The following is a 22,622-nucleotide window of genomic DNA, read 5'->3' on the forward strand; positions in this document are numbered from 1 at the left end:
AGGTGTTCCATCCGTCTGATCATTTTTGTGGCCCTCCTCTGGACCCTCTCCAATAGGTCCATGTCTTTTGTCTGCTGAGGGCTCCAGAGCTAGATGCAGTACTTCAGGTGGGGTCTCACCTGGAGTACTGTGTCCAGTACTTATTTGAAGGTGTTGACTTGTGGTCACTCCGAGTCAGCCACAAGCATGAGACAGTGAGTTGGGAACCCTGGGGCTGCTCACAGCAAAACATATGAAGAGCTAAGAGACACTGAAAGCCAAACCACCTGTGCACCAGAACTGCTCTTAAGCACCAATCCCCAAAATTTTTTTGCCTGACCTAGAGAGGAGAGCTCTACTCAGTACTCTTTGTGGCAGCAGTAAGACCGTAACGAAAGCTACTACTTCTCAGGGACAAAACTCCCATCCATGTTCAAAGGGACCAAACCTGGAAGTGTGCTCCTATTGCTTCTTACTGTAGTTATTTTCCAATTTAGGGAAGAAAACTTACCTACGTATTTCAGTGTTTCTAACTGTTCTGTCGAGAGGCATAAGCACAAGTAGCTCCGAGGTTATAACACTTCCCTCTCACTACCAACATTTAGGTCATTGGCTGTTTCATACAATCTCACCGCTGGCAAAACAAGGGGAGCAGGATGCTGATCACACATGCAGAGTCCAGGTGCTGGCCAAGAAACACTCAAGTCCTGGTCCTTCACTTTTTAGATGCATCATTTAAAGTAATGACTTTTCTAGGGCACTTGGCAAAGCCTCTACCACGACTTGACCAACGCTGGTGCTCTAGTCACAGTGACTTCTATCACAGCGTCTTTCTGTTGTGCATCAGAACCAAATTGTACAAGAAAATCGTAAAAGAAAAAGATGGTGGTCACCATTTCTGGTAAAAGCATTGCCCTGCCTCTTCTACCCTCTTTCTCTGTCATATCTCTTAGATGAGGGCATTTCTGCTACAGGGTCTTTAGGAGGGTGCACATGACTCTTGGGTTGCATAAAGAACTGCTATCAGTAGCCTGCCAGAATGCAATTAAACCCATGATTGAAACGAACAATAAATAAAGAGAAAGACATACAGGTTTTAAATACAGGTTTCCATTAAAAGCATTACAAAGATGACTTCTCTCATTTTGAAGACAAAGAAAAAAATCCACTTCTACTAAAAAAAAAAAAAAAGGAAAAAATTTAAAATCACCCCTTTGCAAGTAACTTTAATGAGGAAAGGTGCAGGGAAGGGAGGGAGAGAGGACTTGGAGAACCGCAAGTGTTCAAAAGGGCAGATGCCCTCCATCTCGGTCATTTTGCAATGGCACCTTCTTCTCACAGAGTCAGGTCAGAGAGCCAGAGTGTCCTCACGTGGAGGATTTCACCACCTGCTCGTAAGGGGGAGGTGGTGTGTTGCAGTAGGAAGGTGGGGGTGGGTAAACTGGGTTTCCTTGTGGGGAATTGGGCTGGACGTGGAAAGCCATAGCCATGGGATTCATCACAGGTCCACCTGGATCTGTGTAATACGGCACTCCAGGTTGTTGTGACCCTGAAAGAAAGGAGAGAAAAGGTATCAACAGCAGCAGCGGCATCAGGTCATGCTCTTCCAGGGCCTGTGCTCTGCACACTCGGACAAGTTTTTTCAAAGTGTTCATCAAAGCAAAGGCAAGGAGCCACCTTTCTCCCATTCCAGAGAAAACCCAGGCTTACAGGACTACATTAACTTCTTGAGATTTCACCAAAAAGTTTCAATTTTGCATGCAATGGAAATCATTTAGTGAAACAAAGGGCACCACTGGCCCCAAGCGACTACCATTTGAAAGGGAAAACAGTGAGCCCTGCTCAGTTCCCTGGACAGAAAAGCTGCCGAGCCTGCAGAGAGGAGAGGCATGGGATCCCAGAGGGACAAAGTGGTTTCCACTACAGCCCTGACTCACGTGTCAAGTCTTACAAAAGGACTTGACAGATTATTTTGTAGTGTAGTGGATCTGCCTGTAGGCCAGAGTTCATCTCAAACACATAATTTCCCTTCTAGGCACGGTACGGCTAAGGAGTAAACACGTATAAAGCAAAAACCCAAGCTGAAGCCAATTATGGCTGGCTAACACAATGGGACAAGATTGCTTTGCACAGATTAAATTTAGGAAATGATGTTGGAGCCTGCAGGGACAAGGAAAGGAAACGTACAATCAAACGCAAAATTCCTTAGCTGTGACACGAGGAGTAACAGAGACAGCTGCCGTGAGGAATAACAAAGGTGGCATGTGACCCTCCTCAGATATCACAGCGGGTGGTAGAAGACAACTTAGGCAATTCAGCAATTAAAGTCACAGACTGTCTCTGTCTCAAGATTTAAATGAGTTTTCTTCTCTTTCTGTCTATTTAAATAAAGCTGGACTGAAAAAAAAAAATCATGGCTGAGCAATGGGTTGTCTTCTTTTGGTGCTAGTCTCTTTTTCCTATAATGACATAGGGATTTCCCCTTCAATCATTCCTTTCCGTGACTTAGTGACACTATGTCTCCATATTGCCACAGAGGCATACAGGCTTCTCAAAGCTTTAAGCACGCTTTAGTGCTTCAAGCACTCAGGAAGGAGCTACATACCAAACAAATACGTGTCCCTACAATAATAAATCAGATGGGTTGAACCATAACGCACAGGGATGCAAACTCTCCCAGGGCCTGGGGTGTCTGCCTAGGGACCTTGGGACACTTGGGAGCAAAGAGGACAAAGCAGATCAAGAACGCAGCTATTTCTTTCTTAACACAATAATTTTTAACAGATCACCACAATAATTTTTCCTTTTGCCTGTCTGAGTGAAGAGGGCTGCTCTGCAGCCCCTTTTCCTTTGCCGCAGCGACGAGAAGCCCTTGTCCTGCTCCCACGTATAGCAGCAGCACGCGGCTGCGGGACAGCCAGGCTGGGACTGGGAGCCGAGTCCTAACTCTCCAAAGTTTGGGCTAACACCCTCTTCTGTAGCCTTTTTCTTAAGCAGTTTTGTTTTAAAGTTAAATCGTGCCCAGCTCCGCATTTCTGCAGTTTCCATCCGCATGGGGAAGCGGGCGAGGTTGAGGTGGCTCACTGCAGCTTGCTCTTTAGGGAAGGAACTGTTTTCACTAAAATTTCTGTGTGTTATTGAAGGGGGCGGGGGGGGGGGGGGGGGGCAAGTGTGGACACTTGCAGAAAAACAACACCTAGCAGAAAACATCATCTGAATATCACCTTCCTTGTGCGATCAGCTCAGTAAGTATTTGTTAAGTGTCTACGAAGGGACCCGACCTTTTCTAGCGCTTGAACTGCCAGTTCGGGGAGATGTAGGCCAGGGCTGAAGTGAAAGATACCACCAGGTCTGCAAATTGCTGCTTGTAGGTGAAGTGTTCAATCCATTTTCTCAGTCAGGCCCACAGAAAAAGCACTCCCGCTTGCAGGCTGCTGCTGGGATGGCAGAAGATGTTGCCATCATCTCTGCAGGGAAGGAGGGAGATGGCAAGGAGCCACGTTTCAAGGGCTCCACCTCAACAGTGAACTGGCTGCTGCTACCAAATCTGGAAGAGGACCTAGCAGAAAATGAGAACTTGGTTGACTGCTAATTCCTATTGCTTTTGCTGTTGAATATTCCTAGAACAGTACAAAAAGTCCAAAAAAAAAAAAAAATTTGGTGGCATTAGCTCAGAGCCCAACACTTAAGTAACAGTAGTAACAGTCTGGAAGCAGGTGGCATAAGCACATCATTAAAGGGCTTGTGCTTATTTTATATTTACCCACAATTTGTGTTCTATGAAGCGTCATGAAAATATAAAACCGTGCCCTAAAATTAAATCTGGTATTTGCCAATCCAGCCAAAGATGCTCCTTGTTTACATAATCTTGAGGTTACTTTTCCGGCTTAAAAATATTAGTTTAGTTAGTTTGGCTCCTCCCAGCCCTCCACTGTTGAAAAATAAATACTCTCTGTGGAAATGCTTGTTCAGTCAAGCTGAAAAAACAAATGCAGAAAGGAAGCCCTAAAAAACCCTCTTCGGATTTTAAAAAAAGAAGAGGGTGAATAAAGTGTCAGTTTGTGTCTGTAACTTTTTATCTGTTTAGACCTGTGAGAGAGTGGGGGGAGAAAAGGGTGTAAGTAAGTATATGCTTAAGGATGCAAGAAAGAGCATTTCCAAAGCCTGCACAAGGCAGGCAGGTGTGCAATAGCCGGCATAACAGCGGGGAGAGCCCAAATGTTGCATCTCGGCACAACGCTCGTAGTCACAGCCAGCTAGAAGGGGTTTAGGAAACTTTTCCGCTGTCTTGATGCAGCCACAGTATTGCACAGGGATGTAATGGTTCGGAAAACAATTTTTCATAGAGAGGTTTGAGGCACTAAATTTTTAGAGAGATTCTCCTTCTCATTACAAAATATTCAGTTGTATTTCCACTTCCAAGCCAGTATGAAACAAAAACAAATTGCCCATTAAAAAAAAAAATTATCAGAAAAGATAATGATCCTCTGGCTTCAGCTCTCTCTAATACAGCATGCAATAAAATGACAGCCCAGGAGGAAAAGTGCCGGTGTACCGAGTGTGCCTGCATACGTGTGTGTGTGTGTGTGTGTGTGTGTACTTTCACTGGCACAAAATAGCATTGGCTTATGCAATCTGGAAAGTGGTTAGAAATGTCTCAGTTTGGCCTTGCTGAGGCAGGGAGAAAGCAAGCACCAGAGTGTGTATTCAGATGCACTCTCAGCACTGTAGAAGGTTTTCCAACTAGAGACGGCCAGATTCAAAATGCTCCCATAAGACACAAAAATCTTCTGCTTACAGGGGAGTCTTATTTTGCAGGATTCTCCCAACTGGGATTATCTAACAGCCAGAGGGGAAGAAATAAACTTAGAAAGCAGTATTGCCAGAGAAGCCATCCCTAGGTAGATCCTCCTGATGCTCACAGCCATTACTGACCAGAATCAGACTAACAAGGGGAGAAGGACCACTTTGCTGCAGAAAAACTGTAGCACAGAGCACGGATGGCAAATCAAAAAGAAAAGACTTGCAAGATAGCCAGATCACCGAAGAAAAATGTTAGGCTTTCCTTCACCTCTGCCAGATGTTATCAACTGTATTTAAAACTCTTTCTTCATGTCACTGTCCATTTTGGACACCTATCATTTTGTCTACGCTGCAAAGTGGGAACTTGCTAGCCTCCTTCCATGCACGGACACACTGCTGTAAAGGCATTAGGAACCACAACAGAGGGAACTGCAAGTCCTGTCATCCGGGGTTTCAAAAACATTTCTGTACACTGCAGATGAATTATGCTGTTTGAAAGGCAGACGACTTCACTCATCACAGGAGGTGGCTGCATGGTTTAGTGCAGTGCAATCCCTTCTCCAAATCCCACAGTTTGCAAAAACCAAACAAAACCCCCAAACCTACCCTTTTTGAAATGCCTTGACAAATGTAAGAAATTAGTGAAACTTCTTTAATGAGCAGTCTCTGACCTGATGCAGTGTTGACTGGTTGTCTGGTGTAAGACACATTAAAAGTAGGTTCTTCTACTAGTGGAGGAGGGTACATCCGCCTTCGGATGAAGAAACCAGCTCCGCAACAGAACAAAACTCCCATCATCAAAAGGAACCTAGGCAAAGAGAAGAGGGAAGTCAAAGCCCACCCACATTCAGGCAGCTCTCAAACCCAGACTGTTTGTTGAGAGAAACAAGAGTATCATCTAGCAATCATCAGCCTACAGGTTTTATCAGGGTTTCTTAAGTAGGTTGTTTCTTGAAAGCAGGTCTATGTCATTTGAGATAGCACTCATGGGGCACTTAGGGATATATTACGGACATCTTTAGCAATTAGTACTATTGTTCCACGTTTTCTGGCATGTCAAATCTGAAACTAAAACACCCTTGAACTTCTGGAAAGTTCAGGTTCATACCTGACCTTTGCCACTGGGATGCTGAACTGAAATTCCAGGTCGGTATAGTTTCAAACTGTGTATCTTGGACACAGGCCTTGCACTCACAGCATTGAGGCTGGCCAGGAAGTTTGTAGCGGACAAAGAGGAATACTATACATTTCTTCACTATGAAGGTGGCGAGACACTGGAACAGGTTGGCCAAAGAAGTTACGGATTCCCCACCCCTGGAAGTGTTCAAGGCCAGGTTGGATGGGGCTTTGAGAAACCTGGACTAGCAGAAGGTGTCCCTACCCATGGCAGTGGGATTGGAAATAGATGATCTTTAAGGTCCCTTCCAACCCAAACCATGCTATGATTCTATGATTCTGCAGTTGCCCTTAAAAGAAGATTCTTATATGTTCTTAAATTACTCAACACCATAATTTTGTTCCCCATGGGAGACATGGTAGCTGGCATTTAAGCTCAAGCCAGAAGACTGAAGCATTCAGCACTGAAGATGACAAGCTTTGCTTTGTGCTTCCTAGAGGGCATATACATTCTCAAGGAAAAGGACATCACTTTGCTTCAGTTCTCCTCTCAGCTCCTTTTCCAACCTGACTAAACTGTCCTCATCATTCCCTTGCCCTCATGCTGTGGAAACAGGCACATGCAGAAAGGGCATGTCAGAAGATTTTGTTCTTCAGACGACGGTTTTCACTGTGTTTTCTCAATTAGTTATCGGACATGCTAGTGACTGATGCAAGCTCCCATAAACCCAAATGGTTCTTCTGCCTGTAATTGCCACCTCACTTCAGGGCCCTTTACTGGCAAACAATGACAACTGTGCTCTTTTGGAAGGGATGGAAGTTGGCCAGAGGCCACCGAAGCTGGCCAGAGGCAAGCCTAGACACCACGCTTATCTCCTCTGGAGCATTCCCAGGTGCCCAAGAGGAAGAGTGTGACACTGCATGGCAGCAAGAGGTATTTCATGCAAAGGGTCAAATTCTGTTCTTGTTTCCACTGTAGAAACAAGAGCAGAAGGAGGTCCTGTTTCCCTGAGCCAATATTAATACATTCCCTTTTGGCAGCGTTCCTGCAAAGGATTTGTTCTGAACAGAAAAACAGTGATTTATGATGTCACCCCAGGGATTGAGACGCAGAGCTCTTCAGTTATATCAGTAAGGATTGTAGACTGAAATCCCAGAGTCAGCTTTGGGAAATCTCTGTATTATAGTATATATCGGGCTTCTGTTTTTCAATGTTTATTCGTTTCAATTTTGAAGACTTTTTTTTTTAGCAGTCTTCAAATTCTACATAAAGATGCCTGAAATCAGGTTTTCTAAGAGAGCTTTTGCTTTCTCTCTACTGTAATGAGAAGGTTTTATTCGTGTGCTTTCTTAAATTCCTCCCCAAAACAAATTTACCTTATTTTTTCATTATGCATATAACAGTGATTAGTTTAAGCGTTATCCAGATTACTGAGCTGCTGGTTTCACAAGCTGAAATCTTTCTGCCTTTTTTCCCTTGCTGTCATCTCCAGTGAAATCCTCATAGTCATAAATGTACTTCTCTCCCTTTTAAATTGAAGCCTCAATTCAGCTGGCAAGAATATCTTAAACCCTGCCTAAATGCACAATCCTCCTTATACAATCCTCTTTCGAAAACTGAGTGCCCAACAAAAATGGACAAACGTTGCCACTTGGTAGTAGCTGGGACAGGCATAAGGAATTCAGCAATTTTGAATAAAAGTAGGATTGCTGCCTGTACAGACCAGCAGGATGCAGAAGCAGGAAAGATCAACTTCAGTAACCTATTCTTTCAGTGCTTTCTTACTACATTGGGAGAATTTTATAAGCAAAAACGCAAAATCCTTGCATTTATATGGACACATATATATTACTGCATACTTGTACCTACTTTACTTTAAAATATTAGGGCTGGCAATGCCCTGATTTAAGTCCTACAAACAAGACAAGAACAGGACAAACATAACATTCCCAAATGCCCTGACCTACCAAAAATACCATAGTCGCTGGATAGAGAGAGCTCTTACACAGCACCTTGAACCACAGCAATCCTCATAGGAGCGACATCTGCAGAGAAATAAAGAGAAAAGGGTGTTAGGGGAGTGATTGTCACTCACATTAAAATGGCATCCCCAACTCTGACACCGTTTGCACCCCTGCCCGAGGAGTTATTTACAACATTGCCATGAGCATGGGAGGCAAAGCCTTCTGGAAGTCTTCAACGTCTGGTTGGACAGGGCTTTAAGCAACCTGATCTAGTCATAGATGTCTCTGCCCATGGCAGGGGAGTTGGACTAGATGATCTTTGAAGGACCTTTCCAACACAAATCACTCCGTGGGTCTATGAATAAGAACAGACTACCCTTGGCCAGATAAAGTTGTCAACCACATGTACACATCTGTGGCACAGCTCTATCACTATTCAGGAACTTTTTGTATGCTATTGAAACTACCTTCCTATATACTTCTTTTAAAGCTACCTCAAAAAGACTGTATGTAGTGTTTAGTTCTATATAAAAGGACATGTTATAAAGAAAAGCAATATTACTGTGTTTTCTTTCACAGTAAATGAGCACTGCAGACCTCAAACATGAGCCATTTAGGTTTTTAGTCACTCCAACAGATGAGAATTGCAAGGTCAAAACTGCCAGATCACTCATTCTTTGCAAATCAGCAGCTCCAGAGAAACTACCGAGTACAGAGCAAACTTCAAGCGTACCGTTATTTGCAAATTTAATGGCATTTTTTGCTCTCAGAAGTTGCACTGGACTGCAGCTGCCAATAACTCCCACTATATAAGTCAGCTTTCCTCTAAAAACCCACAACATTTCAAATTAATATTTCATATGGACTAGAACAATTTTAAAGGTATTATAGCACCAACCAACCTTGTAAGCACAAGGTACCACTTCACTAAATTCCAGCACATACATTAACAGCAACTTCTGAATAATTCTTACAGTACCTGCCATTTCCCACACCAATTAAACATATTCAGTAGGAAAAAGGACAGTGGTAACACAGAAACTATGGTATGTGACAGACTGGGATGAAAACATTCAGATTAGCATATCCACATACCAAAAGAAAAGAGGAGGTTACCACAACTGGATCAATCTTTTTAAGGGTGTTCACATCTGTATGCTCAATGCACATATTCAATTAAGCATCTGGTTTTAGAAAATTTGCCCGACTGCATGACTGTGCTCCCATATTTGTGTGCAAAGCTAAAAAAAAATCCACTGGATAATTGTACAGACAATTACACATTTACATGCTCAATTAACAAGCCTTCACTCACAAAATATGTCAAGTCACATGGGCTTCAGCCTTTAACTGGGGCCAGAGGAGGATGCTCTATGGATACATAATCAGTTGTTTTGCAAGCAAAAAGTGTTACACGCTCTTCTGATGACAAGTAGGCAGGGTTTACTTAAGCAAGCCGGAGGATCTGACATGATCAGCACAGCAAGGTCCATTAATATACTCAGGCACAGAGTTTGAGACTTGAGTAGAGCATGTTGCTCATGCCAAAAGAGAAAACACCCACTTTGCTGTCCCTGAACCTGAAAGTGACTCATCTCCAACCTTTCTTCTTTAAAGCTTGCCAGGACCCTAACAACTGCTCATGCTCAAAGCTACCAGACCTCACAAAACTACTAACAAGACTTAGCAAGTCAGCATTAACTTCAGTCACATCAGAACCAAAAAATTAAGCATTCCTCCATGCTCCCAACGTGGATCAACCCAACAGGAGCCTTCAAGACATATGTTAAATGCAGGGACAGGATCAGGCCCCTTACAAAACAAGGTGGGCAGCCACTGCCTTCCGTTAAACCAGTGGTCATGGTACCCCTTTCACTCTTGAACACGCTTTTAGTTGGAGCACCTCATCCATGTTGATGGGCAATTGCCCCTTTTGCTGATGCTGCATAGCAAAGACTTTGTTGGGCCAGAAAAGCAAAGAGGAAACAGAGCCCATAAATCTAGAAGCCCTTCTTGAGGCAATTAAGGCAGGAAAAAAAAAAAGAAGGATTTTAGAGATGTGAGCAGTCTTTATCTGCCACCACACACTGCCTCTGTCAGCCCAGCTACCTACATCTGACCACAAGCAGGACAGGGAGGCTGCACGTACACCTCCCCTGTGCCCACCCTTGTCTCACTTATTTTGCATCGGTTTTCTCCAGAGCCAGAAGAGATGGGAAAAGGCTATGTTAAAATATATAATTATGGTCATTCAAGCCACCAAAATTAAAACAGCATCTGTATGTGGAGTATAGTACCTGAATTTACTTTTTATTTTTAATCTCTAAATTGCCTAGGCTACAAGTCAGCACCATTTTTAAAGTCTCCACGGCTTAGCTTTTCTTCCTGCAATAGAGGGCTAAAGTACCAGCTGGAAGACAGAAAGGCTCAACTGCTGAATGTTTATGAAGCTCCTGAGACCACTGAATGCCAAACAAACAGGCCATCAAGAGAAGTTTCATTTCCTACACAGATGACTGCACTTTCAAGTGGCTTAAAACAATGACGCAAAGGATGGAGGAGTCTTTCATTACGGCTGCGTTTAGAGAAGCTCCATTTTCTAATAGCCAGTAAGCTTTTTGAGGCAACCCATCCGAGGCTAAGGACTGCGTTTGCTGGGTGGATCTGTGAAGCTAAACCAGTAACACAACTCAGAGAGAAATCCCTTTGAGATCTGACACTAGTGACTCCTTCACTTTTTACCCATAAAACCAAACAAGCACTTTATTTTGTGTGCCTACGGGTATGGACACATGTACCCATATATGTAGGAGCCTGCAATCAAGGATGATGTCATGATAACAACCTGCTGTTGGTATTCCCCATCACTTGACAGCAGCACCAAAAAAGACTGGAAGAACAAATGGTCCATTTGCTGATACTGCTGTCAGGGTACCACAGCAGCTCTGCTGATCTCTTGTTCTTGATTCAATGTGCCGTGAAAAAACAACACAACTTCTAACAACATTGATCCCAATTATAAGAAAATTAACTTACTTACAAAAGCTGTATTTATTAGCAGACAAAAGACAGCAATAAAATCAGCTTATTAATGGAGTAATACAAGCTTAAGTATAATCAGTCTTTGATGTACTATCTCTTACTGCCTGACAGCAAATGCCAGTAGAATTAAGGCCCTGGTTCATAAAAAAAACAATTAAGTATACACAAATACATTTATTGAATTGGTTTGCATATTCTTTAAATTACACTCATGCTTTGGCTCTGCTTTACAGAGAAGGACCGCTTGTGCCCAATGCCAGTTGAAGACGAATGAACCTTACTATCGATCTGAACTGGACCGAGCCCATCTCCTACAGAAGACTTTTCTAAAGCAAATTTCCCTCTTTCACACATCATCGATGATCCTGAGAACTGCATTTCCCTAGGGCAATGCTTGTTTCATTGATCAAAATGTAACCCATTACATGGGATAAGACATGATCCATTAGCTGTTTTTCTAATCTGCAACTTGACCAAGCACACGGTATCTCTTTTGAAAACTGTCTGCAGTGTGATTTATGATTTAGAAGGTACATCTTTTCATTCATAATTCAGTAGAGTGAAATGAATGCATCTGCATGTCCAATGACTTGTACTGCTAGCATACCAAGGAACTGCTGTGTCAGGGATCAAAGTTACACTGTGTGTCAGATCACAGTGATAAGCTTCTTGTATGGGTTCACACTTAAATCATGACACTGAACTTTTTTCCTTAATGGACAAGCAATGCACAAAGTTTCACATAAGGGTATACAGTATGAGCCAAACCCACAAACAAATCCCGCACTTGCCTGGGTTCTGTTGATAACTGCTCAGTAAAGTGGTCCAGAAGCTCTTTTCCATTTATACCTGCATCTACACAGCTGAACAAATCCTTTCCTAGAGCTGCCACAGCAAAGAACAGCATCTAAAAATTATTCCCTGATTGGCACTTGCTGAGAAGTGGACAAATTAAAGAAGTAAAGCAAGGATTAGTGTCTTCAGTAAGGCCATAGTGGTCTGGTAATGTCCTCACTCAACATGGGTATTCCCCATCAGCACTATCCCTTTGAAATGCAGGCTGTAGCATTCTTAGGTTTCCCCTCTAGACTGTTTGCATCATATGTGCCAAAAGCTGATAAATCATTTAAGATGTTTGATTAGCGATGTCTTTTGAAGAGTAAAACAAAACATGAATTGTTAATCCACATGTAGTGGCAGAAACCCTATTGTAGACATAGAGACAGAAGATGGGAGAGTGAAAGAAAAATCACAAAAACCCCACAAGAGCCAGATACACTAAACTGCATGATTTCTAACTAGTGTCCTGAAGATAAACCTGATTATAATTCCAAAAAAAGTTGCATGCCAGTCATAGGTTAAATGATTGCGGCATGTATGTGTGAGATCTATGAAGCAAACTGGGATGCACTGGAATACAAGAAGTACTGGCAGTTTTTGAAGTGGGGTGTGGGGGAGGCAGGAACAAAAGGGAGGCAGGGAGTTAAGTAAAGGAGGATACAGCAACAGGCCAAAACCAAGAACAGAAAAGAAAGAAAGGTTTTTGGGGGAAAAGACTAGTAGCATCAGATGAAGCTAAGGAAGTTCCAGCTGTGGTCCTAATACTGGCATGGGCAAAAGACCAGAAGGAGAACCACAAGTGCTCACAAGAACTGGAAGGGATGGACTGCTGAGCCTAGGTCACCTGCAGGCAGACTCAGTGCTGAGCCCTCAAAGCCAGAAGGCTCAGGTCTTCTACCATTGAACAGATAAAGGCAGACAGCTGAAGTGTGCATATGTGTTTATTTGTTCTGGGACAAAAAAGTTTAAAAACATTTGAAAAAGAAGATTTAATCTGCCTGGAACTCAGCTGCCAGGATGCAGTGATGCTGAGCAAAGTCAAACGAGTCATGAAACAAAAAGAGAAACAAAGCAGGCAACCACCACAAAGTGACTAGCAGAAACAACTCTGATGAAGCTCTGAGTCTTGACTGTGCTATCAATGAGGTGTAATGCCACTGAGCTCAACAGGACTACATTGCCACAAGACTCAGAATTAGACCTGAAGGATGAGGAATGAGAAAGAGGATCACAGAAGGTATACCACGTAACTGAAAGAGAGGGAGTTCTTTTTCTACCAAGTTTATTTCACCATTGATTAATTCATTTCAGACCATTCTGTATGTGCATTTCCATCTTTCAATAAAAAGCTGTTTTCAAAGCCGTTGCCTGTAGTGCTATATAGGGAAAGACCCAAGTTGACTGCATGCATGGGGAAGACCAACAGACACATGGAGCAGCTTAACGCTACAAGCACAACGGAGAGGTTATCCCATGGAATCTGTTTTGCTGCAGCAGCCCACTTGGGAATTGTCCAGAGAAGGGCAACAAAGCTGGTGAGGAGTCTGGAGCACAAGTCTTATGAGGAGCGGCTGAGGGAACTGGGGTTGTTCAGTCTGGAGAAGAGGAGGCTGAGGGGAGACCTTATTGCTCTCTACAACTACCTGAAAGGGGGTTGTGGCGACGAGGGTGTTGGTCTCTTCTCCCAAGTAGCCAGCAATAGGACGAGAGGAAATGGCCTCAAGTTGCGCCAGGGGAGGTTTAGATTGGATATTAGGAAAAATTTCTTCACCGAGAGCGTGGTCAGGCATTGGAACAGGCTGCCCAGGGAGGTGGTGGAGTCACCATCTCTGGGAGTGTTCAAAAAATGTGTGGATATGGTGCTTCAAGACATGGTTTAGGGAACATGGTGGCGCTGGATTAATGGCTGGATTGATGATCTTGAAGGTCCTTTCCAACCTTAGTGATTCTGTGAATTGGAACACAGACTCCAACACTGCACTCAGGAGTCCCACCTAAGTAACTATTTTTGAGTCCCAAAGTGGTTTAAATCTCTCTCCAGAAAGATGCTGCAACACAAAGGCCACATTCCTCTACTGGCATTCATTTAAATGCTTGCGGAGCAGTATTTAGCAATATCCAGCAAATATTAGTATTTAGCAGTATTCAGCAAGCAAGGTCTTTGGCTGGTGGAGCAGAGTGATAGGCAACATCTGCTTTCCAGCCTTGGTCTTAGAGCTGGTTGTGTCTCCCTGGCATGTCTGTGTACATGGCCTGATTTTCAGCAGGGACACAACTCTACCACAGTTACCTGCAGTCACAGGTTCTCAGCATTTCTCTCAGTGCATGCAAGAACAGCACCTTGTAAAACGTAGGTCTGATTTTAGCAGATATATAACTATATGTAACTGCTTCATAGATGAACACAGACATGACCTCAGTGGAACATCTCTACTTGAGAGTACAGGTACCCAGGAGAGCACTAGAGATATAGTTACCCAGGTACTTGATGAATCACACAGTCCTTAACTACGTCAGAAGACGTAAGGCAAAAAGGAGGGAAGGGGCTGTCAGGTCATCTTTTTACAGAGTAAAACCAACAGAGGCAGAAACAATATTTACTCAGATTAGATCCCTGTCTGCTTTGACACAACTAAAATCTCCTATGAGACAAGATACTTGGCTCCTGTCCTTCACACAGGCATGAAAAACAAGAGCAGGCAACAGCTGAAAAAGGGAGTATTTCTCAATTATTCTTAAGGTGAAGAGCCTATAAATACCATCTCTGTGCAAGAACTCAGAAGAGTATGGTAAATCATCCCCTACTTCTGATAGGATGAGAAGTATTTGCTCAGCTGCTCCCATCAAACTGACCCTTCTACAGGCCTTCTGCTACCCAACAGCTTGCCATAACCCCAGTCCTCTCTTCTCAGACCCCAAGAGGAAAGCCACCTCACAGAGGGACTCTCCTTGCTGTCTGTAAAGGCAGCAAGTCTCACCACATGGCTTTCTGGCCAGCACACATCCATCTAGAAATTTTCCCTGCTCCTCCTGTAGCAGAACCTAGCAAGAATCAATGTGGTTTGGGCTTTGTCCAGTGGCAGTACACAGTACCTTGAATAGCCATTTTCAACATAGGCTGCAGGCCTTTCTTTCGCAGAACAAAGTGGACAAACAGCATAGCTTAAGGCACTGGCAAAAGTAAGCCACACATCATCTGCATGACAAGTTTAAATTTTCTGGAGAGAGAATAGTAAATTTCTCATACCAACAGGACCAAGAACTTCTAGTTAATCATGGGGCCCCTCGTTAAACAGACTAGTAGTTCTTTGTATCTCAAGCTGCTCCCAGTGGGCGAGCAGTCCTATTGCATCTAATTGCTGGTTTGGGAGGTTATAAGCAGTCTGCTGGCAAGGGGCGATGGGTGTCCATGAATTTGCTATCTGCCTGAATTTAACATTCTAATGCATAGTAGATCTTTCTTTTCCTTCACCAACTCACAGTATGATCAAATGCAGAGAAGGACAAGGGTACTAATGGCCAACAGTTACGTGCCACCAAGACCTTCAAAATTTTTATTCAGATCTCCCTATTCAGAAAGGGTTACAAGCTTCAAGATGACTTTGGGGTCAAGTGCTCCCTGATGCTGTCCATTGTAGCTCAAAACAGGTACAAGCCTTCTTGTCCCACTGACAGGAAGCCAGAAGAAATTGATTCTCAGCCTCACATTAGGGTTCTTGCCTGGGACATGGAAGGGTTAATGCTCTGATGAGTATTTCAAGTCAAACAGCCTCAACAGGAAAAACTGAAGTGCACCCATGATAAGCCACAACAGTGGTTATTGCATTCTCTGGAAATGAGAGGAGGGTGGGACTGGGTTCCCTGCTACACCTCAGCCACAGGAGAATGGTTTCAGAGGAGTACTCCACTAGAAGACAAGAGACTGCTCTTTTCCTCTCTCTTCACCTTTCTCAGAATAAGCTGCCTATGCCTGGTCAGCTTCCATCTCCGAAATCGTCCAGAGCTTCAAATCTCAAATTAGGTCAGTCACCTGCTTGATTGCCTGTGAAGGCTGAGATATTAAAGTCCTTCCCCCTCCTCGGGATTCACTCCTAGGAAGTTGAGTGCATTGTTAATTTGGTAGCCTAATTCTCCCTAGGTTGTGCCTTGGACAACTAATCCATCAAAGCAAATTCAAGTGCCGTGGTACAGCATCTAGTTGCTGAGCGAATACAGCAGTTGGGACTACAACCTCAACAGATCCATCAATATCAAGGGAATCTAGTCCCTTATTTGAGGCAAGGAATATACCACCTTAAAAGCACTTATTGAAGCCAGTTGTGATGTTTTGTACCCTTACTGTTTAAGGCCACATAGCCCAGAGCAACGGTGGTGGGTTTTTGTTGCCGTTATATACGGATGGTCTGATAATTACTGCCATCTTCCTTGACGATACAAACTGTGCACTTACATTCTTGCATTGAACTACATATGCACACAGGTCCTTCCTGTGGCTGCTCGCTGCTAAACTGGTGGCCCTGGCCTGAATCCAGGTCTCCGTTTCTGCATGGTGCCAGCCATTCGAGGTGGCTGGAAGCATGCAAAACTATTACACTGCCTCCCCTCTCCCTCCTCCAGGCTGGCTTCAAATCAAATGGAAGAATAAATTAACAGCTAGATTACTGCCCGAAGCACACACCTGCTGACACTTCATGCAGCTGTAATTACAATGGGAAAGCTAAGTGTATCATCAGGAAAGCCAACTTAATTAAAAGCGGTAAACATAACAGGATGTGGAGCACAGAAAGTAGCTCCCATCATGCAACATGCCCTGTGTCTAGACTGAGGGTTTTTCGCAGCCTCCTGTACACACGTTGATGGACGAAGTGCTCTCTAAGCGATCTGAATAACAGCAAAAGAAAAATCGCTTTTTTATTGTTTTCATCTGGAATATTTTGCAGGTTCTTGATAATACATGAAATTATTATTGTAGACTGACCACCAAGCACATAAGAGCTTACGTTCAAAACCTAGATGAATATGACTGTGAGATAAATACAACAAAATTTAATCTGCAAAGGAAGAGAAGTGTGTGGAAATGCACAAGGAGTTTATTTCAAAACCATGAAAAACCACAAACTGAATACAATCATCATTCTTCTCCACGGTAAGAATTGACTGTTCCCATGTAGGGCAGGAACATGTTTTAAACGTGAAGAATATTAGCAAACATTCCTTTTTCAGGTTTACATTAATGTTCCTATACTAATTCTAAATGAAAAATTAAACAGATTTAGTCAACATAAATGCGTACATGTGCAGCTCTCTGCTGTATGCAGTAAACTACTTTCTATAGCGAAAACATGTTAGCCTAAAATACAGCATTTCCATCTGCACATGCTTTTAACATTAATTCAGGCCCTCCTTTGGATAAGAATTAGAAGACTTTACAAGATGGCATTCCCCTATGTTTATTCTGTTCTTCACATATTTACCAGCAGCAATGGTTAACATTTTCTTCCAGAGGAAGTGTCTGTGTTTCTTTCTGGAGGTCTTCCACCTAGTAGCACACGAGTGAACAGTCAAAACATATTTAAACAAAGAACCCATGGCTGAGCTCTAATGCAAAAAGTCAGTATTCAGGAGGTGGAAGCTGGTACAGGATACCAAGGAGTTTAGAAATCATCACATACACAAGTAGGTGTGATGTTAGGAAAGCCAAACCTCACCTACAACTAATAGTTTCAAGGGACACCAAGTACAGCAAGAGCTTCTACCACTACAGTGGCAGTGGATGGTATCTGTGGACAAGCTGGAGAGCAGCAGATATCATTTACCTCCACTTCAGCAAGGCTTTTCACGTTGCCTTCCACGATACTCTTGTACACAAGTTTTGACATTACAGTCTGGACAGGCAGACAGCTAGGTGGGTTAAAAAAAAAATAAGTGGTTGAATGGTGGGGCTCAGAAGGCAGTGGTCAACAGGTCACACTCTCCCTAGAGAGTATAAAGTAATCGCTGGTAGTACCACAGAGGTCTGGGCATGTCCTGTTGACAAGCATGTTGCTAGAATTGGTGAAACGGTACTCTCACCCAGTTTGGAGATGGCACCAGATCAGTCCATGAGCTCAAGGGCAGGGCTGCCATTCAAAAATCTAGACTGGTTGGATGAATGGCCTGGCAGGAACCTCATGAAATTGTGCAAAACCAAATGCAAAGTCTTGCCTGTAGGAAGGATGAACATCTTGCTGGCTCTGGAGCCGCTCTGCTGCAAAGGCCCTAGGGGTCATGGTAGACAGCAAGCAGAACATGAGCCAGCAGCATGCCATAACAGCAATAAAGGCCAACAGCATCCTGGACTGTGTCAACAGAAGCCTACCCAGAGGATCAAGGGAAGTAACTATCACCTTTAACTGAGCAACTTATTGGACCACATCTAAAATACTACATTTGGTTTTGGCATCCCCAGTAAAAAGAATGAAATTGATAAACTGTAATGAGCTCAGCAAAGGGTCACTGAGACTGTCAGGGGCTGGGGCACTTGCCCTATGAGGTGAGGCTGTGGGACTTGGGCTTGTTCAGCCTAGGGACGAAATGGCTTCAGGGGGACCCACGAGCAGCCTCCCAGTACCCAGGAGGTTACTAAGATGATGGAGCCAGGATCTTCCCAGTGGTGCAAGGTGGGAGGACAACAGACAATGGATGTAAACTGAAACAAAAAGTGGTTTTGACTTGGTATGTGGAAAAACTTAACCACCGTGAGGACAGCCAGGCAGCAGAGCACATTGCCCTGAGAGACTGTGCCATCTTCTTCCTTGTCATTTTCCCAAGACTTAACAGGCTAAAGCCCTGAGTAACCTGGTCTGACCTCACAGCTGACCCTGCTCTGAGCAGGAGGTTGGACTGGAAGTCTCCTGAGAATCCTTCCCACCTGAATTCTCTGATTCTCTAATCAGAGTTACTCTCTTTTCCTCACTACTTCTCTTAGAATATCACATTATTAAAAAACTCAGTACACAGTAATCCAACAGGATGAGCTGAAATGATGTTAACTCAATACTGGATAGCATCAAAATTCTTTTCTCCCTCTAAGTCAGCCAACCCCCTCCCTGTGGGTGACTACTTCACTGACCCAGTGACATCAGCCACGGTATTTCTATTGCTATGGACACGTGCTTACCACTCACACTCAAAAGCATTTGTGCTGATTTATAAACATGCCAAGGAGACAGGAAAGGAGAGGATTAGAAACATGCGGGTTCTAGCATCTGGAATTTATTACCTCATTAAAAGCTCCAACGTTATGGTAGCTAACAACAAGAGGAAAAAACAAACAGAAAAGACCTATGGGATTGGTCAGTCATACCACGGAAACATACTTCATGTTGCAATGAGGGGGACATTCACAATCATTCTAATCAAACTACTCCTCATCAGCAAAATGTGAGGCAGCCTTCCCTCTACTATTCATTCCTAATTCAGAAGCAGAAAAAGCAACTGAACTATCTTAAGTGCTGCTGACACCTGCATACAGAGGAAGTGGTTTCTCAATCTAATGCATTCACTATGTCATTATTCACCTTATTGCCAAGTAAGAGAAGTATCTTGACCATCTCTTCCACCAACCATCACCATTTCAGGTACATCTGGAATAAGACTGAGCTGGCTTATTTAAGTGAGAGTAGGATGAGGATCCTTGCAGAGGATCAGAGTCAAGTCTGTTGAGACAGCTTTAATTCTGAATTGCTTTCTGTGCATCCACGTACGGAGATGCACGATCTAATTCTTTAAGCAAAGTCAGGGACAACTTGGCTCCCTGCTTTTCCAAAGGATAAGAATTAGACTCCAATGACTAATTCCTTTCTCCACTTTGTATTTGTTTACTTATTTTTCCAGGCCACATAAATAAATGTTTTGAAGAAGCAGCGGAAAAGTATCTAACTGAGTATCCTGTGACTCAGGCAACTAGGACATGGAGAAATGGTTGGTTTGGTTAGTGAAGTAAGTTAAGAGCAGTCTTGGAAATTCTCTGTATCAACAGAAGAAAACCAGTGTATGTGTCTCAAATGCCTGGCAAGCTTTCCATGATAGCTCATTTCAGACCAGAAGTCATCTTATTCACAGAGGAGAGGTAGAAAAGTTCGGAAAATGATCAATTCCTTAGTCTAGCCTTAAGAAATGTAATTATATTTGGAAAAAGTGTGCTTGAATTAAACTAAAGCTTACTGCTGATCTATGAAGGCTAGAACAGTTACATCCACTGGAAAATAAAAATTGAACTAATACCATAACTATTTGTAGAAAGAGATGTAGCATTAGTTCTGTAGCAGAGGCCTCCAACCCTTGCCCTAGCTGTAAATACAGAAAGCATAACCAACAAGTTTTAAGAAAGCTTTGAACACCACCTCTAACAGCTTTTTCTTTTTTAAATAATTACACTGGAAGACAAATTGAATCAAAAACTAAAAAAAAAACTTAAACTCCAAAAGAAGAAGAGTCATATCACTGCAAGTTTTACCCCCCAATCTAGCCGAATTTCCAGTACACTTATTTTGGCACACTGATTTCTTATCCCATGTTCCTCTTGCTTAGCAGACACAGTCTTATCTCTGTCTTTGGATGGCTGAAGTAGAATCTTTACAGGAAAGATTAACTCAGTTATCTTTGCCTGTAAACTTCCAATAAAAGCAAACAACTGTTTTATGTGACACTCCACCTTGGATTTCTATTACTCTGGGAAATTTAAAGAGAAGCAGGCAGCTTCTAGGAGGATGTGCCTACCCAGAAGACATATGGGCATATGGAAATGCCAGTCCAGGGATGCCTTAGTCTGTGCAAACCACACTAGATCTGTGATTAGACACAGGACTTGGTATTTCTGAGTTGACAAGCCAACATTTACATTATAATACAAAGTGTCTCCAAGAGAGATTTGACATACTGCCATACTACTGGAATGAAATCACAGGGAAATCATTAAAAAGGATTGCATTGCTGGGTTTCGTAAATCTCCAAAGATAGTCTCAAGACCAAAGGACAGACTACATGTTAACTGGGTAGAAAAAACTTTTTCCAGAAAACCAGTGATAGAAAGGAATGGAATCTATTGCAAATTCCTTTGACTAAATATATCTGCCTCTTATGGACTATTGCTCCAGAAATTGTAAGATAAAATAAAACTTGTTTCACTATAACACATCCCAGACCTAGATTTGCACAGAGGAGACACTCTCAGGATAAAGTTACATATTATGCCTTTAGATGATTTAACATCTAACCATATGCTAATGGCAAAGATCCTATTTATGCCTCCTCCCCCACAATATGCAGAACACTCCTTTCCTCATATTTCACCAGCGTTCACCAAAAACTGTACCAAGCTGATTCAACACTGACTCGAATGTGCTAAAATGAACAACTTTCTGTGGGATTAGCAAGTTGAATTAACTCAGTGAAGGGTCCAACAAGGGCCAAAGCAATGGAATTCACCCTAAGATACTGAGATTGGCATTGTGACTCTCTTCCACCATACAGGTGTGAAAAGACCAGGTAGGAAGCAGCTGGGGATCCTAGACAACAGAAATTGAAATTGCAGAAGTAACAAAGCAGGAAACCCCAGGCACTGTAGACATCACTGACCTTCCTACTGTCTTGATGTATGCCCCCTTTAAACCTACAGGGCTCCTACGCACTCAAATACTCTCTCCCCTCCTTTTCACATTTCTTCACTTGTTACATGTTATCTATCCACTGAGCTTTACCATCCCCAAATCTCTATTGTCTCTCCTTAGTGTTTCTTCTTCCCCAATTAAACTCATAAATCGCAGTAACAACAATAGCATTAACGTGACACTCATCACCATTGCACTAATCACTGAGCACACATAGCCCACCCCTTTCCTTTTTCCATTTACTTACACTACCCAGGAGACTGGCAATCACATGTTTATGAAATGACTCTGATAACGGGGTGCTGCAGTAACTACCACAAATACTAATAACAGTCTTCTGATTGACCTCACATCGTCAATATACAACAGTTTTCCCTCCACATTAAAAGATCCCCCAAACAAACCCACAACCCAACACCACCATAGCCCCTCTCACAACTTTCTTCCTTCCAATGTTCAAAGCTGTGTGCAATTCCAGTTAACCTCTTTGATGGACTGGAAAATAAACATGCTACTTTTCTACAAGATACTCCATTTCAGCACACAAAGAAAACAGTCAACTAGTTACCAAAAGGAAACCAATTAGAAAGCAACTTTGCATGCATCAGATCTATTGCAGATAGCGAGCCTCCCCTTTGCATTCCTTGCTTTTGCAGGATTCTGTACATATTTACCTGTGGCATGAAGAGTCTGAGGTAAGACCCAATATCCAATAACCCTTTGTATCACCAAGGGAGACAAACATTGGCTGCAAAAGCGCACGCACAGGAACATAAGCAGAACACCGAGGTGACGATGAACAACACACTTCTGAATGTCATGGTACAATGGGATTTTCATAATTTCATAACATCCCAGCTTCTCTCCCACATTGCAGAAAAATAAATGTAGGTGGAATCAAAGCCCTGTTGTTATTAGCATGCAAAGAAAATGAACTTATTTAAATTCACCCATCTGTTCTGGCCAACCGTTTATGAGTAATTCTCAACATTTCAGTCACCTGAAAAGACAGTGAGTTCTAGGCACAAACACTCCTAAGCAGTTAATATTCAGGATCACAGATAATTAAGCCACACAGTGTTTCATTCTTTCAGTTAGCTTTGTTTCTCGCCTGGTTTCCTGGCTGCTTTTTGTCTCTAGCATTTCTCTCCCGTTTCTGGCAGATGAAGTGGAGGTGGAGAAGAAAAGGGAGGAAAGTTCTTGGGCAGCATAAGGATTACAGTAATT

The 22,622-nt window shown here is 42.9% G+C and overlaps 1 protein-coding gene across 1 annotated transcript in view; it reads right to left on the bottom strand.

The window, feature by feature from the left end:
• Nucleotides 1-846: 846 nt before the first annotated feature.
• VOPP1 (VOPP1 WW domain binding protein) overlaps nucleotides 847-22,622 on the bottom strand; it is a 65,178-nt gene continuing 43,402 nt past the window's right edge. The window contains exons 3-5 of the mRNA XM_082014912.1: nucleotides 7,867-7,944; nucleotides 5,454-5,590; nucleotides 847-1,528 (exon numbers count right to left, since the gene is read on the bottom strand). Of these exons, the coding sequence (XP_081871038.1) occupies nucleotides 1,347-1,528; nucleotides 5,454-5,590; nucleotides 7,867-7,944 (397 nt within the window). The 3' untranslated portion in view covers nucleotides 847-1,346. The remainder of the gene's footprint in view (nucleotides 1,529-5,453; nucleotides 5,591-7,866; nucleotides 7,945-22,622) is intronic.

This window comes from Phaethon aethereus (assembly GCF_964289735.1).
Source record: "Phaethon aethereus genome assembly, chromosome: 2".
NCBI classification, from domain to species: Eukaryota; Metazoa; Chordata; class Aves; order Phaethontiformes; family Phaethontidae; genus Phaethon; species Phaethon aethereus.